Here is a 19,017-nt window from a genome sequence, read left to right as displayed (position 1 = left end):
AAACATAACATGCAGCCCAATTACAGTGCCCTTACAGTATTTCCCATTTAATTGGATAATAAAGCTCCAGTTCTAAGCAATTATTTGGGAAGCCTTTTTTCTTTTTTTTCTTTTTTTTTTCTCTTTCAAGTAGAAAGTATCTGTTATGAAGACACACACAGCAAAGGAGCCATTCCCTGAGACCCCTTGAGCCCAAAATTTGATGCTGTGAGTTCAAAACTCACAGCTCCTTCACCTGCTCCCCTACCAGAACCGGGGCTTGTTGCACTTTTGTTCCTCTTGTGCCACCTTGAGGGAAAAAAACTCTTCTGCATGGGTAGAATGGAATTTGCTGCTACCCCAAACTCCAAACACTTCACTTTTGGGTTGGGATTTTCCTGGGCAGAACTTCTGCTGCACCTGGGTTTAGAACAGAGTTTAGAGCCACGGTTCTCTTCCATCTTGTCTCATAAAGGTTGAGTTAAATCCTCAGGTCTGTCCCCAGGGGTGTGATGGGGAAGGGAGAGGGAATTTAATGAAAGCTTTTGGTTTATTTTTGCGCGGTTTCCATTGCTTAAATTGGGAGACTCATGTGGTGGGGGGCTCAGGCTGGGTTGCAGTGCTCCCCTACACTTTAATGGGTGTTTCCATATCAGGAAAGAGTTTAGGATTCACTCCTGATTTTTTAAAGAAGAAGAACTAGAAACTGCAATGATCCTCTCATTATAACTGGCTCAGTGCCAGGACAAAGGCACCTGTTGGGTCTTTGAGCTGCTCTTCAAGAAATGTAGCTGTTTTCTAAAATAGCTAAAAACCCCTCTTAGACTGTTGAATTCTTAAGAGCACAGAGATTTTTGAGGCATTTTTGGGGTGTCTTAGCAGGTGCAAGGGACTTCCCTGCACTGTGCACAGCTTTTACTCTTTTGTTCTGTATAGTTTGTTTTTTTCTCTTTAATTAAAACCTTTTTGCTTTTTCCAAACACCTCCGATCAGCCGTCTTGCTAATTTTTCATAAGCAATTTCTGAGAGGCTTCTGGCAACCCTCAGAGTGTGATTTGAGAGTTATTAGCAACTTCGTGGGGCTGAAAACACTCTGGTAGCCCCACGCAGAAACTCATCACACCCCATCCAAATGAGGAGGTCCAGGTGATCCCAAGGATCCCAAGAATCCTGAGAGGTCCAGGTGATCCCAAGGATCCCAAGCACCCTGAGAGATTCAGGTGATCCCAAGGATCCCAAGCACTGTGAGAGGTCCAAATGATCCTTGGTGTGAGAGATCCAAGAGATCCAAAGTATTCCAAGCATCCTGAGAGGTCCAGGTGCTCCCAAGGATCCCAAGCACCCTGAGAGGTCCAGGTGATCCAAAAGATTCCAAGCACCATGAGAGGTCCAGGTCATCCCAAGGCCACAGTGAGGAGCTGCCCTGACGCTTCTGCTGCCTGGGGTCATCTCAATCCCTCCAAACCTTTCCAAAGTGCCAGCACCCACTGCTGTCCCCCCGTGGCTCAGCTGCAGGCAGCTCCTGTCCCTGCTGTGGTTCCAGGGCAGGAGGGAGGCAGGGCAGGAGGATCCCTGCCCACTCCAGACCAGCAGGTAGAGCAGGACTGGGTGGGGCAGGTGGGATGGTGGAGGCTGGAGACGGCCCAACCCCTCTGCTGTGCCAGCTCTGCCCTGCAGTGGGCACAGCCCAGCTCTGGCCTTTGCCTGGCTCGGTTTCTCCACCCTCTGAGGCTCCTGCAAAGCTGCAGCCCAAAGCCCCTGGGCTGGCACAGCAGCACTGACCCAAACAAAGGTCACTGCTCCTGGGGCAGCACTGCCAGCCTGCCCAGCTCCTCTGAGGGCACTGCAAACACACGGGACAACAACTGAGGGGCTGACCCACAACACTGGCCCCTCTGAAAAGGGGCAGGGTGGTGGATGAGTTTTTTTGGGGTTTTTCACCTCCCTTCCAGTGGACAAAACGACTTTTTGTCATTTGTGTTATGTTCCTAACTCCGCTTGTGTTATGTTCTCCTAACAACATGAAATTAAGAAGACTTGTTTGTTTTTCCATAATCCAAAGCTGAAAGTACATCAAGAAGACACAACTGAAACTCGGCAGGGTTGAAAAATAGAGTGGTCACTTTTTATTGAGCACCAAAGCAGAACCTGGACACGTCTGAGCACCGGGGGCACAAACCAGGGAGGGGCTGCACAGGTCCTGGGGGCAGCGGGAGGCTGTGGGCATTGCCAGCACTCAGTGACACAGCAGTGACACACAGAAAGGTCATCATAGCACCAAGAATGCTGCAAAGTGTTCATGGAAATGCAAAAAAAACCTACACCAGGTATTTCCTGCTGTGCTGCCCCAGGCTGCTGATGAAGCACCTGTCTTTGGAGAGAAGAGCAGCTGAGGACAACTCAGCTGCTCTGTGCTTCCATTTCAGCATCTGAGTTTCACATTTCAGCATTTCACTGCTGGAAACACAGCACTTGTCCCTCCTGTGGCTTTTGGTTCTGAGTTTGACAATTAATAATTTGAATTAACTTGGAAAAAAAACCCCAAAACCCTGAGCATTATAGCACCACAAAGAAGGGTGATGGCTTTGATAACACCCAGTAAACAGAAATTTGCCATTGAATTATCAATTTGTCAATTTTCTTCTTTTAAAAATTACTTTTGCAAGCAAAAAATACCTCTACTGTCCCACCCAGGGGCTTCAGGTACGAGCTTCTGCAGCCACAAAGAAAACAGACACTGAAGGGAATGTGTCCACTCAAGCATATTTTGAGCTGCTTTCACAGATTCGGTTGAGATTTGAAGTTTTAATCTTTCAAATTTGTGAATGCTCAACACTAGTTTTTCAACTAGATCCTCACAAGGGTTTAGGAATTTTTTAGATTAAAATAGAATATTTTGGCATTTACTCTTTGGGGCTTAGCAGTGATCACTGGAGGGCTTTGCTCCTTTAATCAGAATTTGATTTTTTTCTGCAGAAAATAATGCAGAACAAAATGAATCCATTTCACTGAGCAGCACCCAGGAGTGAGGCTGCAGTAGGATAAGTGGGGAGTTTCTGGTCTAAACACAGATTGGAACAACAAAATATGGATTGGAGCCTGGACAACCCAGTCTAGTGGAAGGTGATGAGCTTTAAGCTCCCTTCCAACCCAAACCATTCCAAAATTCCCTGGTTCTGTGGCTCCTGTGTCCGAGCAGGAATTAAAATGTCACTGCAGGAAGCTGTAAAACATAAAATTTTAGAAATAGCTCTGTCCAAACATGGTGCTGCATTTAATATCTCACACTCTGAAAAAAAGTGAGTTCAAATGAAGATATTTAGGAAAATGTGGAGCCCTTCAGCTGCTTTGTGAAGCACCCAGGACTGTGTTTAGAATAGGAAACAGAGGAGCAGTTTGGCACCTCCCATCTCTCCAGCTGCAAATGTCATGTGCAAAGTGTCAAGAGTTTTGTAGGTGTCTTGGATTTGGCTTAAACCATTGAGTGAGTGGAAAAAAAAATCCTGTATTTTGTGAGTGGAAGCAGGCATTTGCATTTGTGAATTGGGTATTTATATGCAGTGCTACTACTGTGCAAATTAAAATGCTAATTTCATGCATGCAGATGGGGACGTGGACTAAACCACGGAGCAGACGTGGCTTTTCTGCCAAACAGTTCTGCCTGGTTTGTCACAATAAATGCACAACTGCCCCTTCAGGACTGCCACAGGAAAGGAAAACCCTAAGAGAAAATGTGTTTTTCATTGTATAATGCTAAACAGCTAAAAGAAGCTGTAAGGCCCAAATACAAATTTCCAGACCTTAAGGATTTATGGAAGTCCACGCAAAGGTCCAGGACTCCTGAGGAGCAGTGGCCCATCTGCCAGGCAATCCTTTTCATCACACAAATTTATCCTGGGTTTGCCTTTCTAACACATTTAACAAATTATCCAGACTTCAGGCCTCCTGCTGAGATCTTGCAGGTACAAAACCACAGATTTTGTGAGTATTAACAGTGCTGGCTAAAACCAGCACGTTACAAAGCTTGGCAAGCATTTGTGTGTCTGCCTGGATGTTGTAGGAAGGAATCTGTTCCACTATTAACTCTCAATCTGCAGCTCACCACACTGAGAAGAGGAAAGTAACCTAAAAACATTTATAAAGCTGTTTTTTTCTCCTAGCTTAAACTTCCTCAAATTCTTAAGACTTTAGGTTTAGCCATTTAGAGTGGGTGTCAAACCTGGTTTTTTATCTGGATATAAATAGGAAAAGAAGAAACTTGCAGGTTTCTTTGAATTTAGGCTGGTGAAAAGGCTTCTTTAAAGGAGTTGTTCAAGACAGGCAGGCACTGGATTTGATCCAGAAAACCTCTTTAGTCTCACCTATTTTAAAGCAACTTAGATATGATATTTAGTAAAATTCTGATGTCACTGGGTTGTGTTCACAGGCCTGAAATCTGAATTGGACACACAACAAGCACATAAAGGGCAGGCTCTGTGTCAGCAGCCTGATCATGGCACTGTGGCTTACAGGGATCCCTTGAGGTGTTTGCATTTCATTTGTAGAAGGGCAGCTGATAAAGCAGTGTGGTTTCCTCCAGGGGATCACATTTCTCCCCTTCCCGGTGGGGTTAAAATCTGGACTCATCCTGCTCCTTGGATAATGGAATTTTTTTTGTCAGTGATGGGCAGGGATCAGGGGGATGCTGGAGATGTGCTTGTGGAGATCTGGGACCAGAAAGCTGCTGGGTAAAGCATTCCTTGACAGAGTGGTCCAGCTGGGTGAAAACCAAACAACAAAAGAAAAAAAAAGTTAAGAGGAATTAAAATATTTATCCTTCCTGGGATGTTTGCACAGAACTTGTCCTTAAGTAGCTGAGTAATCTCAACAGCCAGCCTGACGTAGGTACAGAAAGACACTGAACTGCTTTGTTCTCATAACTCCCAGCTAAGCCCAAGTTAAGTGTAAAGTGAAGCTGAACGTGTTGAGAAAACCATCAGATTTTTTGGTATAATAAATATTTTGGGACAGAACTTCTGGTGTAATAAATATTTTCATTCTTGCCTGAGGCAAGGCTGATAAAACGGACGGAGCTTCTGCTGTTGGCTTGGCTCTGGCCTTTGCTCACAGGAGTGGATCCCCCTGCTCAGCACAAATGTTCACACACAAAAATTTATCCCACAAAACCCCCCAGTGCTGAAGTTTTGCAAGACTGACACTTTTTGCAGCCAGTCCAGAATAAACAGCTTTTTGGTTTGTCGGGCAGGACCAGTTACACCTGCTTTAGAAGAAGCCCCTAAACACAGAGTGCAAAGTCTTAAGGAACAGCAATTATTATTTTTCATCCTAAAAATCACTCCATCCTCTGAACACTCACAAGGCAAAGGTTCTGCCAAGAAATCAGGTGTGTCTGGTGGAATGAGAGTGTTTCATGCACCTGTACAGGGTTTTAAGGTGCTGTCCCTACTCCAGCATTATTCTTAGAGGAAGTATCACCCTCAGACAATCTCTGAATAATTGCATTTTAAGCACCAGCTATTTCCACCCAGCTTTCCCTTCATTCACAGGGCACTTACCCAGGAACACCTTCAATTAGCCCAAATGCTTCTGCTGGCTTTTCACATAGCCGACCAAATTGTTGGAATTGCTGCCTGTAAAACAAATATCAGCAAGGTCAGGTTTGGGGTTAGGCTGTGGCTGTTGGGCTCGAGGTTCTCTCAGCAGTGCAGCTTTGTTGGTCTCATTATTTAGCAGTTCTCTTGGGGAGCTGGGATAGCCCACACTGGAGCAGAGGAAAGGAAATCCTTTCGTGGTTTTATCAGCCAAAATGGCCAAATCTGGCTGTCTGTAAATCTTGTATCAAAGGTGACATACCCGAATGTCACTTCCATTCTGATCCACATCCAAGAGGGAGAAACCAGGAGCTTTGGAGCTGTGAGGGAAGATGTGGGAGGTGCTCCTGCTTTCTCTGAGCCCCAGATTTCTGAGAGGGACCTGACACCTCTCAGGAAACACCAAGGACTGATTCACAGTCCCAAGAGCCTGCTTCTGACAGAGCTCTGTGTTCAGCTGCAAGGAGTCCTGGGCCAAGAGCAAAACTCCGAAACTATGCTTAAAAATAATAAAAAAAGATTATTGGACTGGGTGGTTCCCCTGGCAGAAGGCTGCACCATTTAACTCATTCTGTCACAGCTGAAAATTCTGGTTCTCAAGAATCCACAGTCAGGACATTGTAGATCTTAAAATAAGATGATCTGACCATAGAATAAAAAGTTGAGGATAAAGAATTCATTTTTTCTATGTACAAACCTTCATTTCATAAGGAGCAAATTCCTTGTAAGCATTGCAAGAATGGTAAAGCTCAATAACAACAGCAAACAGTTCATGCCAGCAGCTTACCAAAGTATTCCTTGTAATACTTGTGCCTCAGGCTGTGTCCATCTGGAAAAGAAGGTACATGGTGAGAACACACCCAGTCAGCCTTCACTTTTTGTGTTAAACTCTGACCTTCTGCGTACAGAGAAATTAGAGATATGGAAATAATAACCTCACAATGAGGAAAATAAAAGTCCTCTGTAGCTGAAGTAATTTGGGTTGATATAAAACTCTTACAAGCTACTGAGCTTACTGAGCTCTGTGGACACAACTCACTTGCCAGAAGAGTGGGAATTGCCAATAGAATTTTATAACCTCTTCAGTAGCTACAAGTCAAGGAATCAAAGGCTTTCCCAAATAAAATTTGGGTAACATTTCAGACAATCTATTAGTATTTTACATAATTCAGGCTCCAGCTAGGTTGTTCTGTTTGCCATTGATATAATTATTTAAGCCCTTAAAAATACTTAATGTCTAAGATCCCCACAGTTCTACATTACATCGGTTACTATGGATGTTATTAAAGAAAAGGTTATAAAAGAAATTATCCAAAAGCCCTGGAAAAAACTCTTAATCTGTTTTGGAAGCAGCTCAGAGACCGGGTTTGCTGCTTCCCTTGGTTTTTACAGTGACCAAATGGCAAAACTGATGTCTCAAGTCTCTGCACTGAAGTGATTTGTACCCAGTGCCAATGTACATACCCCACCATTCAATGAATATCTAAACATGTTATGAGCTTTCCTGGAAAATATTTAGGCATGTATCAAATTCTTTTTTGGGCAAATGCGTCAGCAGAATAAAGGTGACAAAGTTCAGGATGCAGAAAGCAAAGCCAGAAGATAAAATTGGGATTTAAAACTCAGATTTTTCCACTGAAGCCTGCAGTAACATAAATATTTCTCATTTTTGTGCCACATAGCAGCAGCATGCACAGACACAACACCAGAGAACACTGGCACAGGGTGTCCTGGAGTCCTGGCCACTTCCTTGCTGGTGCTGCCCTGCAAACATCAGCGTGCAGGAGAATCACACAGAGTCACAGAGTCACAGAATTAGAGTCACAATCACAGGGTTCTACAAGATCATCGAGTCCAACCCAGCCCTGACACCGCAACTAAACCCTGGCACCAGTGCCACATCCAGGCTTTATTTACACACACCCAGGGATGGTGACTCCACCACCTCCCCGGGCAGACCATTCCAGTACTTTATTATTCTTTCAGTGAAAAACTTTTCCCTAATATCCAGTTTATATTTCCCTTGGTGCAGCTTGAGGCTGTGTCCTCTCATTCTGTCTGGAGAAAGAGACCAACCCCACCTGATACAGCCACACTTCAAGAGGTTGTACAGAGTGATGAGGTCACCCCTGAATCTCCTTTTCTCCAGGCTGAACACCCCCAGCTCCCTCAGTTGTTCCTCACAGGGTTTGTGCTACAAGCCCCTCTCCAGCCTCGCTGCCTCCTCTGGACGCTCTCAAGGGTCTCAATGTCCTTCCTAAACTGAGGGGACACAGCTGGACACAGCACTCAATGTCCTTCCTAAACTGGGGGGACAGAATGGGACACTCGAGGTGTGCCCTCACCAGTTCCCAGTTCAGGGGCAGAATGGCCTCCCTGCTCCTGCTGGCCACACCATTCCTGATCCAGGCCAGGAGCCCTTGGCCTTCTTGGCCACCTGGGCACACTGCTGGCTCATGTTCAGCTGCTGTCACCAGTACCCTCAGGTCCCTTTCTGCCTGGGCACTGTCCTGCCACACTGTCCCCAGCCTATAACGCTGCAGGGGGGTTTTGTAGCCAAAATGCAGGACTCAGTATTTGCAGTTATCAAACTTCATCCTACTGGACTCTGCCCACCCATCCAACCATTCCAGGTCTCTCTGCAGAGCCCTCCTACCTTCCCTCACGTGCTCCCAGCTTAGTGTCATCTTCAGATTTACCAATCTGAAAGAGAAGAGGCAGGGAGGGTGCAGCACTGACCTGGGTTTCCCCGCAGCTTGATGCACTGGCCCCTGTTGGGGATGCCCTCGGCCGTGTTGCCCGGGTTGATGATGTGGCACTCGTAGCCCGTGGGGCAGTGCAGGGGCTCGTCCCCGTCCTCCGTGGTGCTGCAGGCTTCAGCTGCAAGAGAAGCCTGCAGGTCACCCACCCACCATGCTGGGACACCCATGGGACCCCAACAACCCCAAACAGGCTCCTGGCCATGGGGGCAGCACGGGGCTGGCCCCTCCTGGCACAGCTCAGCCCCGTTCCCTGCACAGAGCCTGCCCACAGCCTGTGTGCAGGCTCTGTGCCAGCTGGGACTGGATTCCATCCACCACAGATCCCTTAGGATTTTGTATTTTTCATCTATTTGTAACCCTGCAGTTCTTTAGTGTGTAACTCTCAGCTCCATGTAGTGTGTTAGATACTGTTCTTTAGTGTGTGACTCCAAACTCCACACACAGTGTCAGCTGCTGCTTCCCCATTTTGGGCAGACACAGCAATTCCTCTCCAGGCCTGGCAGTCAAGGACACCTCACTGCCTCAGGCCCTGAGAAACGTAAACTAAAGTGAGTTGTGAAGACCAAACTTGGGGTAAATGACTTCATTCATTACCTGAAACTGTAATTGGGAGATTAAACCCCAATCTGCAAATGGACCAAAATATAAAAATGTGAAAACCTTTGGCCCGGGGTCCATTTTTGGGTGTAGCCCCTGAGGGGCTTCATCTGCCCTAAATGTACCTGAAGGCCCTTCAATAAATAGAACAGCTTTTTATTCCTGGTCTGTTTTTAGGCAGTACCAAGAGGCATCTCCACTGCCCAGAGTGCAGGACAATCCCTCCAAGCAGGGGTCAGCGTGTCCCAGGCAGGCTCTGGGCTGGGTGAGGATTGGGGAACATGAACAGGAGGCTGGCAGTGTCTGCCCTGCTCTCTGCTCCACACCCAGGGACCTGCTGCAGAGTCCAGGCCTCAGGGGTGACTCACTGCGGGGTCAGGCAGTGCCACCCCCTGCCCCAGACTGAGGTTTCATCACTTTGACCCGGGACAGGCAGCAGGAGCAGCTCAGAACGGGGAGGTGGAGCAGGACTCGGGCAGTGTTTGTGGCCATTACACGTACAGACTCTGCAGGGCCACTCCACCCTCTCATTTTTAATTTCAAGGACCTCTGCTGCAATTCTCATGCCATGACTGATGGTTCTTACTTCCCTAATTACTCCTTCAAGCTGAGATGAAGGTATTCAGATAAGAACAAATAATATAATCATGACAAGGATGGATGAGGAGGAACCTATTTTATCTTATTTCTAGCTGTGCAGCTTCAATGAGCTGGAGGCAGAATTCTCTCTTCAATAACTTGGAGTTTCCATAATAGATGAGAGTTGAGGCTCAGTGAGTCTAAAACCATCTGTGTAAGACCAAAGAGGGGAATTTATTGGCACTACCTGGATCTTACTAAAGCTGATCAAAAGCTGGGTTGCCATTTCCATGAAAAACCCAAAAACTTCAGGTGCCCATACATCTGGGAATGCCTCAGAGAAGAAAGCTTCTCTTCCCACCTCCCCACTCCCTCCTTATTTCAATTTCAGGTATTGGGACAAAATTAATTAAAACCCCTTTCCCTATGGAATGAACCTGAGAAGCTCAAGCTCATTATCAGTCTCCAAACTGAGATGCCCCAGGTTCACATCAGCTTCACACAGCTCTGCAGAAGTTTGCCAGGGCTCCTGCCAAAAGCTCCTCCAGATCCAAGAGCCACAGCCCCAGCCCAAGGCAGCTGGGTGATGAGGCCACGCTGGATTAAAGGATCTCCCATTCCAAGTCCACCCACGGTCTATCAGGAAGCTGGCAGAGAATTATGTGTGTGATGACAAAGCCTTTTTCTAAAAGAAAAATATATCTCTAATTATTTGAAGAATGGGTACAAGCCCAGTCCCCTGCAGCATTCCTAGTGCTCTGCTGGATAATCCATATCCATAAAAAGTAATTTATTTACTGCACCAGATAGCAGCCCCCAGCACCACCAGAGTTATTCCTGTGGAAACTCCAGACAAATACCAGCAGCCCAACACCCCAGGCAAGCTCTGTGCGTGAGGGATTTATTCTCCACGGCCTTTGTGTGGTTATGGATATTGCAGAGAAGACAAGGAAATGTTCTGTACCTTGTAAGACTTCCTCTGGGCCGTCCAAAAGCCACCCGTTGCCTCCCAGCCAGCGGGGTTTGGGCTGAACCAGCCAGTCCAGGACTGCAGAAGACAGAAACAAGAGACCACAGCGTCAAGAGACAGCAGCCACAGAGCAGAGTTACAGGAAAGACAAAAACCTCTGGGTGCCTTTTTAAAGACGCTTCCAGCGAGGAAGGTCACGGCACATTCACCACCAGACCGGACCACGACAGGCAGCAGGAACCACCAGAACCACCACAACCAACTCCATGTTGCTGCAGCCCGGGGGTGTTGCCGGGAATCAGCCAGAGTCAAGACAGCTCTCAATAGGAGTTAAAAATCTTGTTCATTTATTCAGCTATTTGACGTACATTTATACTGTGCTAAGCATATCATGCACCTAACTCTGAACATCATTGGTTAAACCACAGTGTTCATGCATCCTTGCAGTGTATAGAATTGGTTCAGAAGCTCTGTCCATGAGGCTAAATGCTGCAAATCTTCCCCAACTTATGGTCAATGCATCCTGTCTAGCATCCTGTTCCAGCTATTGCTCCAAACTTTATTTCCTCCTTATCCCATCCAAGAAATGGTTCAAGGATGTTTCAGCTTCTACTCATCCCTTAGGCTAAGAGCAGGATTGTGCACATGTCCCTTGTGAAAAATATCGGATGTTAATTCGTGTTCTTATGGGTTATGGCATGTTAGAAATTATAAAAACCACTGTATATGTGTTATATGGGAATATAATGTTAAATTTTAGTCTGTCTTGGAATTCACTGAGGCAGGCACCACCCTGGAATTTTCATTTAGAAAGGAGACAAAGGATTTATGGGAAAACCTGGCCTTCTCTTTGGCATCAGAAAGGGCACGTTAAGATAAGCTATCAGTCCTTTCTCCATGGAATCAGAGCACTATCATCAGCCATCGGAGCACCGTCATCGTCAAAATCTCCGGAGATGAAATCTTTCCATTCATAAACTTTGGTGTCTATTCACTCATGGGAAACCAAACATTGACAATTTAAAAAGTAGGAGGAAACTCTTTTCAATTCAGCTGGAAACGACTATGAATTTGAATAACCAGCATAAAAACAAAAGGAGTATGAGGAAATTCTTGCCAGAGGCGGAATAAAGTGTATAAAAACTAAGCCTTGAACAAGGTCAATTTGTGAAATTTGGGGGACTGCAGTGTGCCAGATACCGCATCCCAGTTCACCCTTGACGATTCTCCGGGTCAATCATCAATGCAACTCCGCTGGAGAGGTTTTGCCGAAACTCCGTAATTCGATCCTTTTCAATAAACCAAAAATCATATTTCCAACTGGACTACTGTATCAACATTTAAACCACCCCTGCTTTTCCAGCCGTGCATCCACGCGGGGGTGGCTGTACCTGGCGGGGGCTGCACGGACTCGAGGCAGGCGTAGATGCAGCCGTTGTAGCAGCAGCGCTTGTGGCGCTGGCACTCGGCGTCGGAGCGGCAGCTGGGCACCTCGCAGGCGCGCTCCGGCAGGCTCTGTGGCGGCGGCGGGCACCGGTCGCTCTTCTGGTGGTGGGAGCTGTGAGAATGAAGAGGGTACTCATAATCCTTTGCAAAGAGAAGAAAAGGAAGTCAGGTTCAGGGTGAGGCGGCGCGCGGAACATCCCGGCGGGTGAAGCGGGAGAAGGGGTTTTGTTCGGACTCAGATATTATCTATATTAGAATTTCACAGGCCATGAGTTCTACAGCACTTCTATCTGACAAAGTGAAAAAATGGAGCCACATCTATCTCTCTACAAGGCCTTTTAAGGATAATCTGTTCAATTAAGAAATTACACCTAAATTATTTTTGCTTTTAACACAATAACCAACCACCTGTGGCCTGCAATGCAGATTTTTCTACCCAATTACAAAACACCACCCAAACCCATGGAGAAGAAGGTGAAAAAGAAGGACTGGCTCTGCCCTAAATCCTCCATCTTGCTTTATATATATATTATTATATTCTAAACCCTTAACCTCTAAATTTTCCACCCTGTGATATCACACACTTCTATCCAAACTCCACACCCACAATCCCAGTGCTGTCACTCAATTTTGGGAGCCTTCTCCACGGCCTGAGGTCAATGCAGTGTTTGCTTGGGGGTCAGTGCCTGTCAGCACAGAAAATCCCAAATTCTCAGTGCCCAGGGTTCCAACAGGGTTTCAAAGGGTTTTTTGAGTATTCACCAGAGAGGGGAATTGACTGCCCAGCTCCTCCAGCACTGTGTGATCTCCTTAGAGAAGTGCTTTGGAAACACCGAACAATCACTAAATTATAGTGTGGAATTTGTTCTATAATTGAGATTATTGCATTGAAAATTAGGAGGCAGAAAAAAAAATACTTTAAAGTCTTTTATACTTGTCTGGGAAACAGAGAGAAGACTCCAGGCATCCTCATGATGAGGACACCAAACACTTTGATAGGGGAGCAGTGGAAATGAGGGCCCTGTGTTGTTTTGGGACATGAACAAAGGTCCCTGGTAGCACCTCCCTCCTCAGTGGGCTCCTTCCATCTCCATCACCTTGTCTGGACCAGAGTTTATAGGGGAGCCTTTCAAATTCATCCACAGTGGAGCTCTGGGTTGTTAAATTAGAGACCATTTCTAAATCATGGGACATTCTGGGTGAGATCTGTGAGAGTGATGCCAGCTCATCCCAGGGAAAATGAGGCCATGTTTCACTGCAGCAGAAAGGAACTGGGCTGCTCATTGCACCCTGACAGGACAAAGGAGGTGTAAAGTGAAATAACAGGCACAGGAACATTTGTGAGGCACCATTCAGATATTTTTCACACTGGGGGTGTTTTAGCCCTCCAGCAGAGAGGTGGATCAGCCCAGCCCAGTCCTTTCTCACCTGGGCTCAACCTCTCACTCACCTCTGGGCTGCAGCTCAGCTCCCCAGGGCAGCAGAAAGTGCCCAGGGCACTCAAGTCTCACATTTATTAACCACCATTTATAAGCTCTAATAAAATCAAAAGGTGGATTCCGGATTTTCACTTTTAAGAGAGATCAGCATCGAGCCAGGGGGGTGAAGAGAGAGCTGCCACGGCCTCACGAGCAGGCTCCAAAGAGTCATAAATACATAAAAAGGTGTGTAAATATACACACCTTATATTTATTTATTTATTTATTTATTTATTTATTTATTTATTTATTTATTTATTTATTTATATAACTTGGCCCAATCAGCTGTGTGTTACAAAATCAGTGATGAGAAACTGGGGTTGTTATTCCAAGAATAAACGTGGTGAAACAGTCCCCCAGGGGTTTCTAGGACATTTCACCACCAGACTGTGGGGAAATCTGAGATTAACATCCCTCTCCACATCCTGCTCCATCCTTATTCCTGTAACCCCCAACGGCTCCTTGGAGCATCTGTGCCTTTGACAATCCCACATGGATTCCCCCCAAAATTGGCCAAGGAGAGGCCATTGCATGGAGATGGGGTGTCAGAGAGACAGAGAGTTACTGGTAATATCACTAATATCAGTCTCCTGCCCTGTTCCCAATACCAATAAACAATTTCTGCTTTTCCCTTTAAAACTCTTCCATGACATTGTTTTCCCATGAACTGATAGGCTGCTTAAACCAACTAAAAAGTTTGGAAAAAAACCAATTTTGATGATGTTTTCCATGCTGAAGGTGCAAGGTCTCATATTAGTCCATTCCTCAAAAGATGCAAACACACCAAACTTGAAACATTTTTAATTAGAAGATATTGAAAATACCTTTTTTGGCGGGGATGATGCTGGATTTTAAACAGAGAATATTTTCAGACCAGGTATAATTTGGGATATAAGGGAGCACTGAACAATAAATCTGTGCAGTTCCAAACCCTGAACAGGTCTCCTTGTTGGAGGGAGTGTTCATCCTGGAAGGTCACACTTTACTATTCTATTTGAAAGGTCATCTGCAGACGGAAATGTGACCAAAATAATACTGGCAAGTAGTGGATACATGAAAAAAAACACCAAACAATTACTGCAGTTGCTTCACAGATGATTCAGAAACCAAGAAGCCAAAATTGCAATGAACAGCTGGCTCCATGAATGAAATTTCCGCTGGGGAACAATATAAGAGTTGTAGCCAAATAACTTTGTACCTCGTGACCTCCCTGCCCATTTCTCTGGTCACCTATTGCTCACAACTCATTTCTTTCAAAAAAAAATTTTTTTTTGCTTATTTGGTTTAATAAACCCCCTTGTTTATGTGTGCATAAAACAGGATTGCCTCATTCCCCAAAACAACCTGGGTAAGGACGTCTCCAGGTTTGGGTTACAAGGTTTTTTAAAAGCTCTCCCAGCATTCACAGTTTGGCTCTGATTTATTATTTTTGCAGACTGTGACGACAGTCAGAATTTCTTTAATAACATTTTTCAGCACAGGAGGTAAATTTCTGTTTCCCAGGGAGACTTATTAAATCAATGACAATATCTGCCTTACAGATACCCAGAAATGGAAAAGTTCAGAGTTCAGCTGAGGAACCCTGGAACTCAGCAAAGATGAGGAAAAACCTGGATGGAATCACTCAGTCTCAGCCATAATTTCAACAGCGACTGAGGGATGCAGTCTGCCTCCCAAAAACCCCAGATCTGTTCTGGTTTTTGTGTCTGGAACTGGTCCCTGAGCTTCTGTCAAAGCATATTCTGCACGGAGATGACACGTGGGGTTTATTTCAGCCTCCCACCACCAGCTCTGGCCCTGGCAGGTGTTCCCAAACATTGACCATAGAACAGCTTTCCTCTGAAAAAACCCTACACACTCAGGGGAATTTTGAATCCTCCAATATTTCCATTAAAGACCTGGAAAATCGCCCATCAGTGATGATCAAAGTGGCAAAGATCAGACTGAAGGCAGCTTAAACAGTCTCAAGGACAAGACCAAAGCAATGGGAATAATTCTCTCCTGTTGTTGGCTCGGGATTTGTCATTTGGGTTCTGCTGTTTGCAGTTGGAAGAACGCTGCAGAACTGGGGTGGGCTCCAAGAAGATGCTCAATAATGATTGGAAAGGCAGGAAATACAAAAAAAGGGTTTTGTGCATGCAGGTTTCAAAGGGGAGGCTGAGGCTGCCCTGCTCACAGGTTACTCTGAGGATATGGGGGCCAGAAATCTCCTGGGGCACAAAGAGAGTGCCCCGGGGCTGATTTATGACAGCTGGCTGCTGCAGGGTAAATAAATTGTTGGAAGAGCATTACAGCAGCTGTGAAGAATTCCTCATTTCTGGAAAACTTTAAAAGAAGGCTGGGATTTTTCTAAAACACTTGCTGTAGTTGACAGTGGAATGAAATGCAGACTGGCCCAGTTTTTCCCAACAGACATGATGGGTGTTTTATAATGGACTGAAGCTTCACTCCCAGGTAGCTCCCTCCCCCTGCCCTTGGGGAACAGTCCCTGGAGCTGCAAATCACTCAACTTGACAAGTGTCCCTCTGTAAAATATATGGATTTTTTTAAAGCCCAGCTCCTGCATCCCCCTGCAACTGCCAGGTTTTTCTCCTCACTGCAATCCCTCTTTTTCCCCTTCTCCATTCCCACTTGACCCCTCCTTGCCTTCCTCAGGGTGAATGAAAACCAAGGCCCCAGGGCAGCTCCTCATCCTCACACCTGCCTGGCATTCTGCATCCAGCATTTTCCTGGATGCACTCCCCTTGCTGGAGATGTCCTGTCAGATGTTCTGGGCTCAGACCACACGAAGCTCCCTCCCCCTGTGCTTTGGGGTCCCACGGGGATGTCTGTGGCCCATGTCCCATACAGGTTGCCTAAGCACCTCCATCTGTCATCCCTCTGGCCAAGTGACTCACAAATCTCTGCCCCCAGACTGATTTTCCCACTGCAGGGAACACACAGCATTTGGTAGGAAAGAAAACATCCCTCTGAGAAGCCAGAGGGGCTGCCAGAACTGACTCCTTCTGCAGGAGAGGACAGAGAGCAGGCACTTTCCCCTGACAAGGCTTTGAGGAGGAGCAGGAAGAAAAGCATTTTCTGTTTTCCCTGCGTCGATGTTTCTGTCAATATGAGCAATTCTGGCTGAGCTTGCCAGATCAGTAGCACCTGGATTCAGGGCTGCCAGGAAAAACAGCCCTTTGAAGAAGTGCAGGTTGAAAGGAGAGGATATATCCTCAGGGGAGGTGGCTCTGCCTCGGCAGGGCTCCTTATCTGAAGATCAACATGTAAATTCCTGTTCTGCTCCTGTCCTGTCTCTCTGGGTCATTCACCTCGTGGTTCCTATTAAATCTGAGTTCACAATGAAGGATGGCAGAAGAACATCCATATAAATGCACTTTCCAGTGAGTGATTTTGCAGGAAATGCAGCTCTTTACATCACCATGTTCCAAATAAAGTGAAAACCAGAGGATTCCCTATCCCAAGTGTGGCTATAATAAAGATTTATTACAAAATCCTGAGGTGCCTGTCAGATATCAGCACAACGTTTTCTGCAAAATTTCAAGGAGAGAAGACAGAATTTCAGTTAACTCACTGGGGGCAAGGGATGTGTGTCACAATTCTGAGTCACCAATTGCACAAACCGAATGTTCCCATGCCCAGACATCACTCTGAAAGTCATGGGCATAAAAACATCCTTTTGGAATGAAAAGCTGCAGAAAACAGATGGAGGAATCTGCTTGTGACACCAAGGTGCTGTTTATACATGTGCAGTGCTTGGAAGATGCAATCAGACCTGAGCGTAAGAAAATAAACAAATAAACTCTTTGGGGCTTTGCACCCAAGCAATTCAAGGGGCAGAAAAGTTGGCTCAGTGCTGGTTTCTGGGGACACTTGAATGGATCAAGTAAAAAATTCAAATTTCTACCTTTTTTTTTTTTTAACAGCATTCCTAAAATTCAAGCTATCATATATATATATATATATATATATATATATATATAATTTTTTTTTAATTTTATTTTTTTTTTCACCAGGACAGGACCCAGTAACTTGTTGCTGTCCCAGCTCCAGCTCCAGCAGCCCCAGTGGATCTGGGAGCTGTGCTGGGTGCCCTGTGCAGGCTGCCAAGAGCAGGCAGGCTCAGATGGTGCCACCCAGAGCGTGTCAGGACGTGGGCAGCACGCAGGGGATGTGCCAGGCACCGGGGTGGGTCTCTGGGATTTCCCGCGGTGGGGATGAGCTTTCTGTGCTCCAGGGATTTCCAGAACCGCGGGTGATCCCTCCTGCACACATTTCCCCCAGAGTTACCCCAAAAGGCAGCGCAGGAGCTGGGCAGGGAACCGTCCCTGCTCCAAGCAATAAATCCCGTTATTTCCCTCCCACCAAACCCATCCCCGGAACCGCAGGGTTTGCATTCCCCGTCTCCCCGGTCACTTTTTCCTGGCTGCCCGGGGAGTTTCCAGGGGAAGCGGTGCCATCCCAAGGCTCTCTCCCCGCGCTGCCCAGGCTTTCCCCCTGCAGCAGCTAGGTGGCAAAAATCCCTCGCAGCCTGGGAAAACTCCACGAACCCCTGTTACACCGAACCAAACACTCCCGATCCCAAAACGCGCAAGGAAAACTTGCGAGCATCCCCAAAAATCCCCCTCAGCCTTACTCACGTCGTATTTCTCGGTCATTTTCAGCAGGGCGCGTTTCCAGAGGCTCCTGGCACAGCCCGGCTCGGGCAGCAGAGCCAGGGCGCACAGGGCTGCAGCGAGGAGGGTTTTACATACACACATCTCCGGCAGCAGCCGCGTTTTTCCAGCGGGAGATGGGATAAGGAGCCCGGCTCGGGGATCCGGGCGGATCCCAGGCTTGGCAGGGAGCGAGGGAGGGAGGGAGAGCGAGGGCTGAGCGCTCCCAGAGCCGCTTTTCCCTGCGCAGCTCCTGGGAAGGGAAGGAAAAAAAAAAAAAAAAAAAAAAAAAAGAAAGGAAAGGAAAAAAAAAAAAAAATAATGAGCCCCACAGGCAGAAGCCGGGAGCTGCTGTTGAACTTCTCCAAGTTAGATCAGGTTGGAGGCTCACACGCTCACACAAAGCTCACGCTCTCCTCGAGTGATGGACGGGAAGATTACTCGGAAAGATTATTTTTAGACCTTTGTTCCCAACATCTGGCATCCTCCGAGAGCCCCATTCAGAGCCAAAGCGTGGGATCAGATGACAGCTGCCGCAGGGGGAAATAAAGGTCTCGGAGGGGTGGGCTCGGCAGATTTTTGCAAAGAGTTCACCCAAACTTCCCAAGAGCCTGGGCTCTCCCTTTGTGTGCTTCCTGCGGAGGGTTTGCACCTCCTTGGACAAAGTGATAACTTCATCTGCAGCCTGCTCGAAGGAAATGAGTTCACGGCACGATAAACATCCAGGGGCTTTCTTTAAACCAAGGTGACGCTGGGTTTCTGAAAATGGTATTGAAGGAGGGGAAAGACTCTGGGAAAAAATAAATTGGGGTGTGGAACAGGGAAGGAAGGTGGTCTGGAAATGACACGAGCACAGAAAGCAAGGAAGGGGACATGAGTCAGGCTGTGCGTGACAATGGAGGGACGGAAGGAGGGGACGTGGGGTTTGGGACATCCATGGACATCCAGAGCCTGGAGGAT

The 19,017-nt window shown here is 46.6% G+C and overlaps 1 protein-coding gene across 1 annotated transcript; it reads right to left on the bottom strand.

Moving 5' to 3' along the window:
• Window positions 1-2,082: 2,082 nt before the first annotated feature.
• WFDC1 (WAP four-disulfide core domain 1) lies at window positions 2,083-18,338 on the bottom strand. Its single transcript, XM_063410752.1, has 7 exons — window positions 18,043-18,338; window positions 11,870-12,065; window positions 10,473-10,556; window positions 8,310-8,450; window positions 6,358-6,399; window positions 5,535-5,609; window positions 2,083-4,735 (listed from the first exon to the last, which is right to left on the bottom strand). The coding sequence occupies exons 1-6, from the start codon at window positions 18,160-18,162 to the stop codon at window positions 5,551-5,553; spliced, it is 642 nt and encodes a 213-aa protein (XP_063266822.1). The 5' UTR covers window positions 18,163-18,338; the 3' UTR covers window positions 2,083-4,735; window positions 5,535-5,550.
• Window positions 18,339-19,017: the final 679 nt, after the last annotated feature.

This window comes from Prinia subflava, chromosome 13, assembly GCF_021018805.1.
Source record: "Prinia subflava isolate CZ2003 ecotype Zambia chromosome 13, Cam_Psub_1.2, whole genome shotgun sequence".
NCBI classification, from domain to species: domain Eukaryota; kingdom Metazoa; phylum Chordata; class Aves; order Passeriformes; family Cisticolidae; genus Prinia; species Prinia subflava.
The sequence above is the reverse complement of the archived record's forward strand: the minus strand, read 5'-3'. Positions and strand labels throughout refer to the sequence as shown.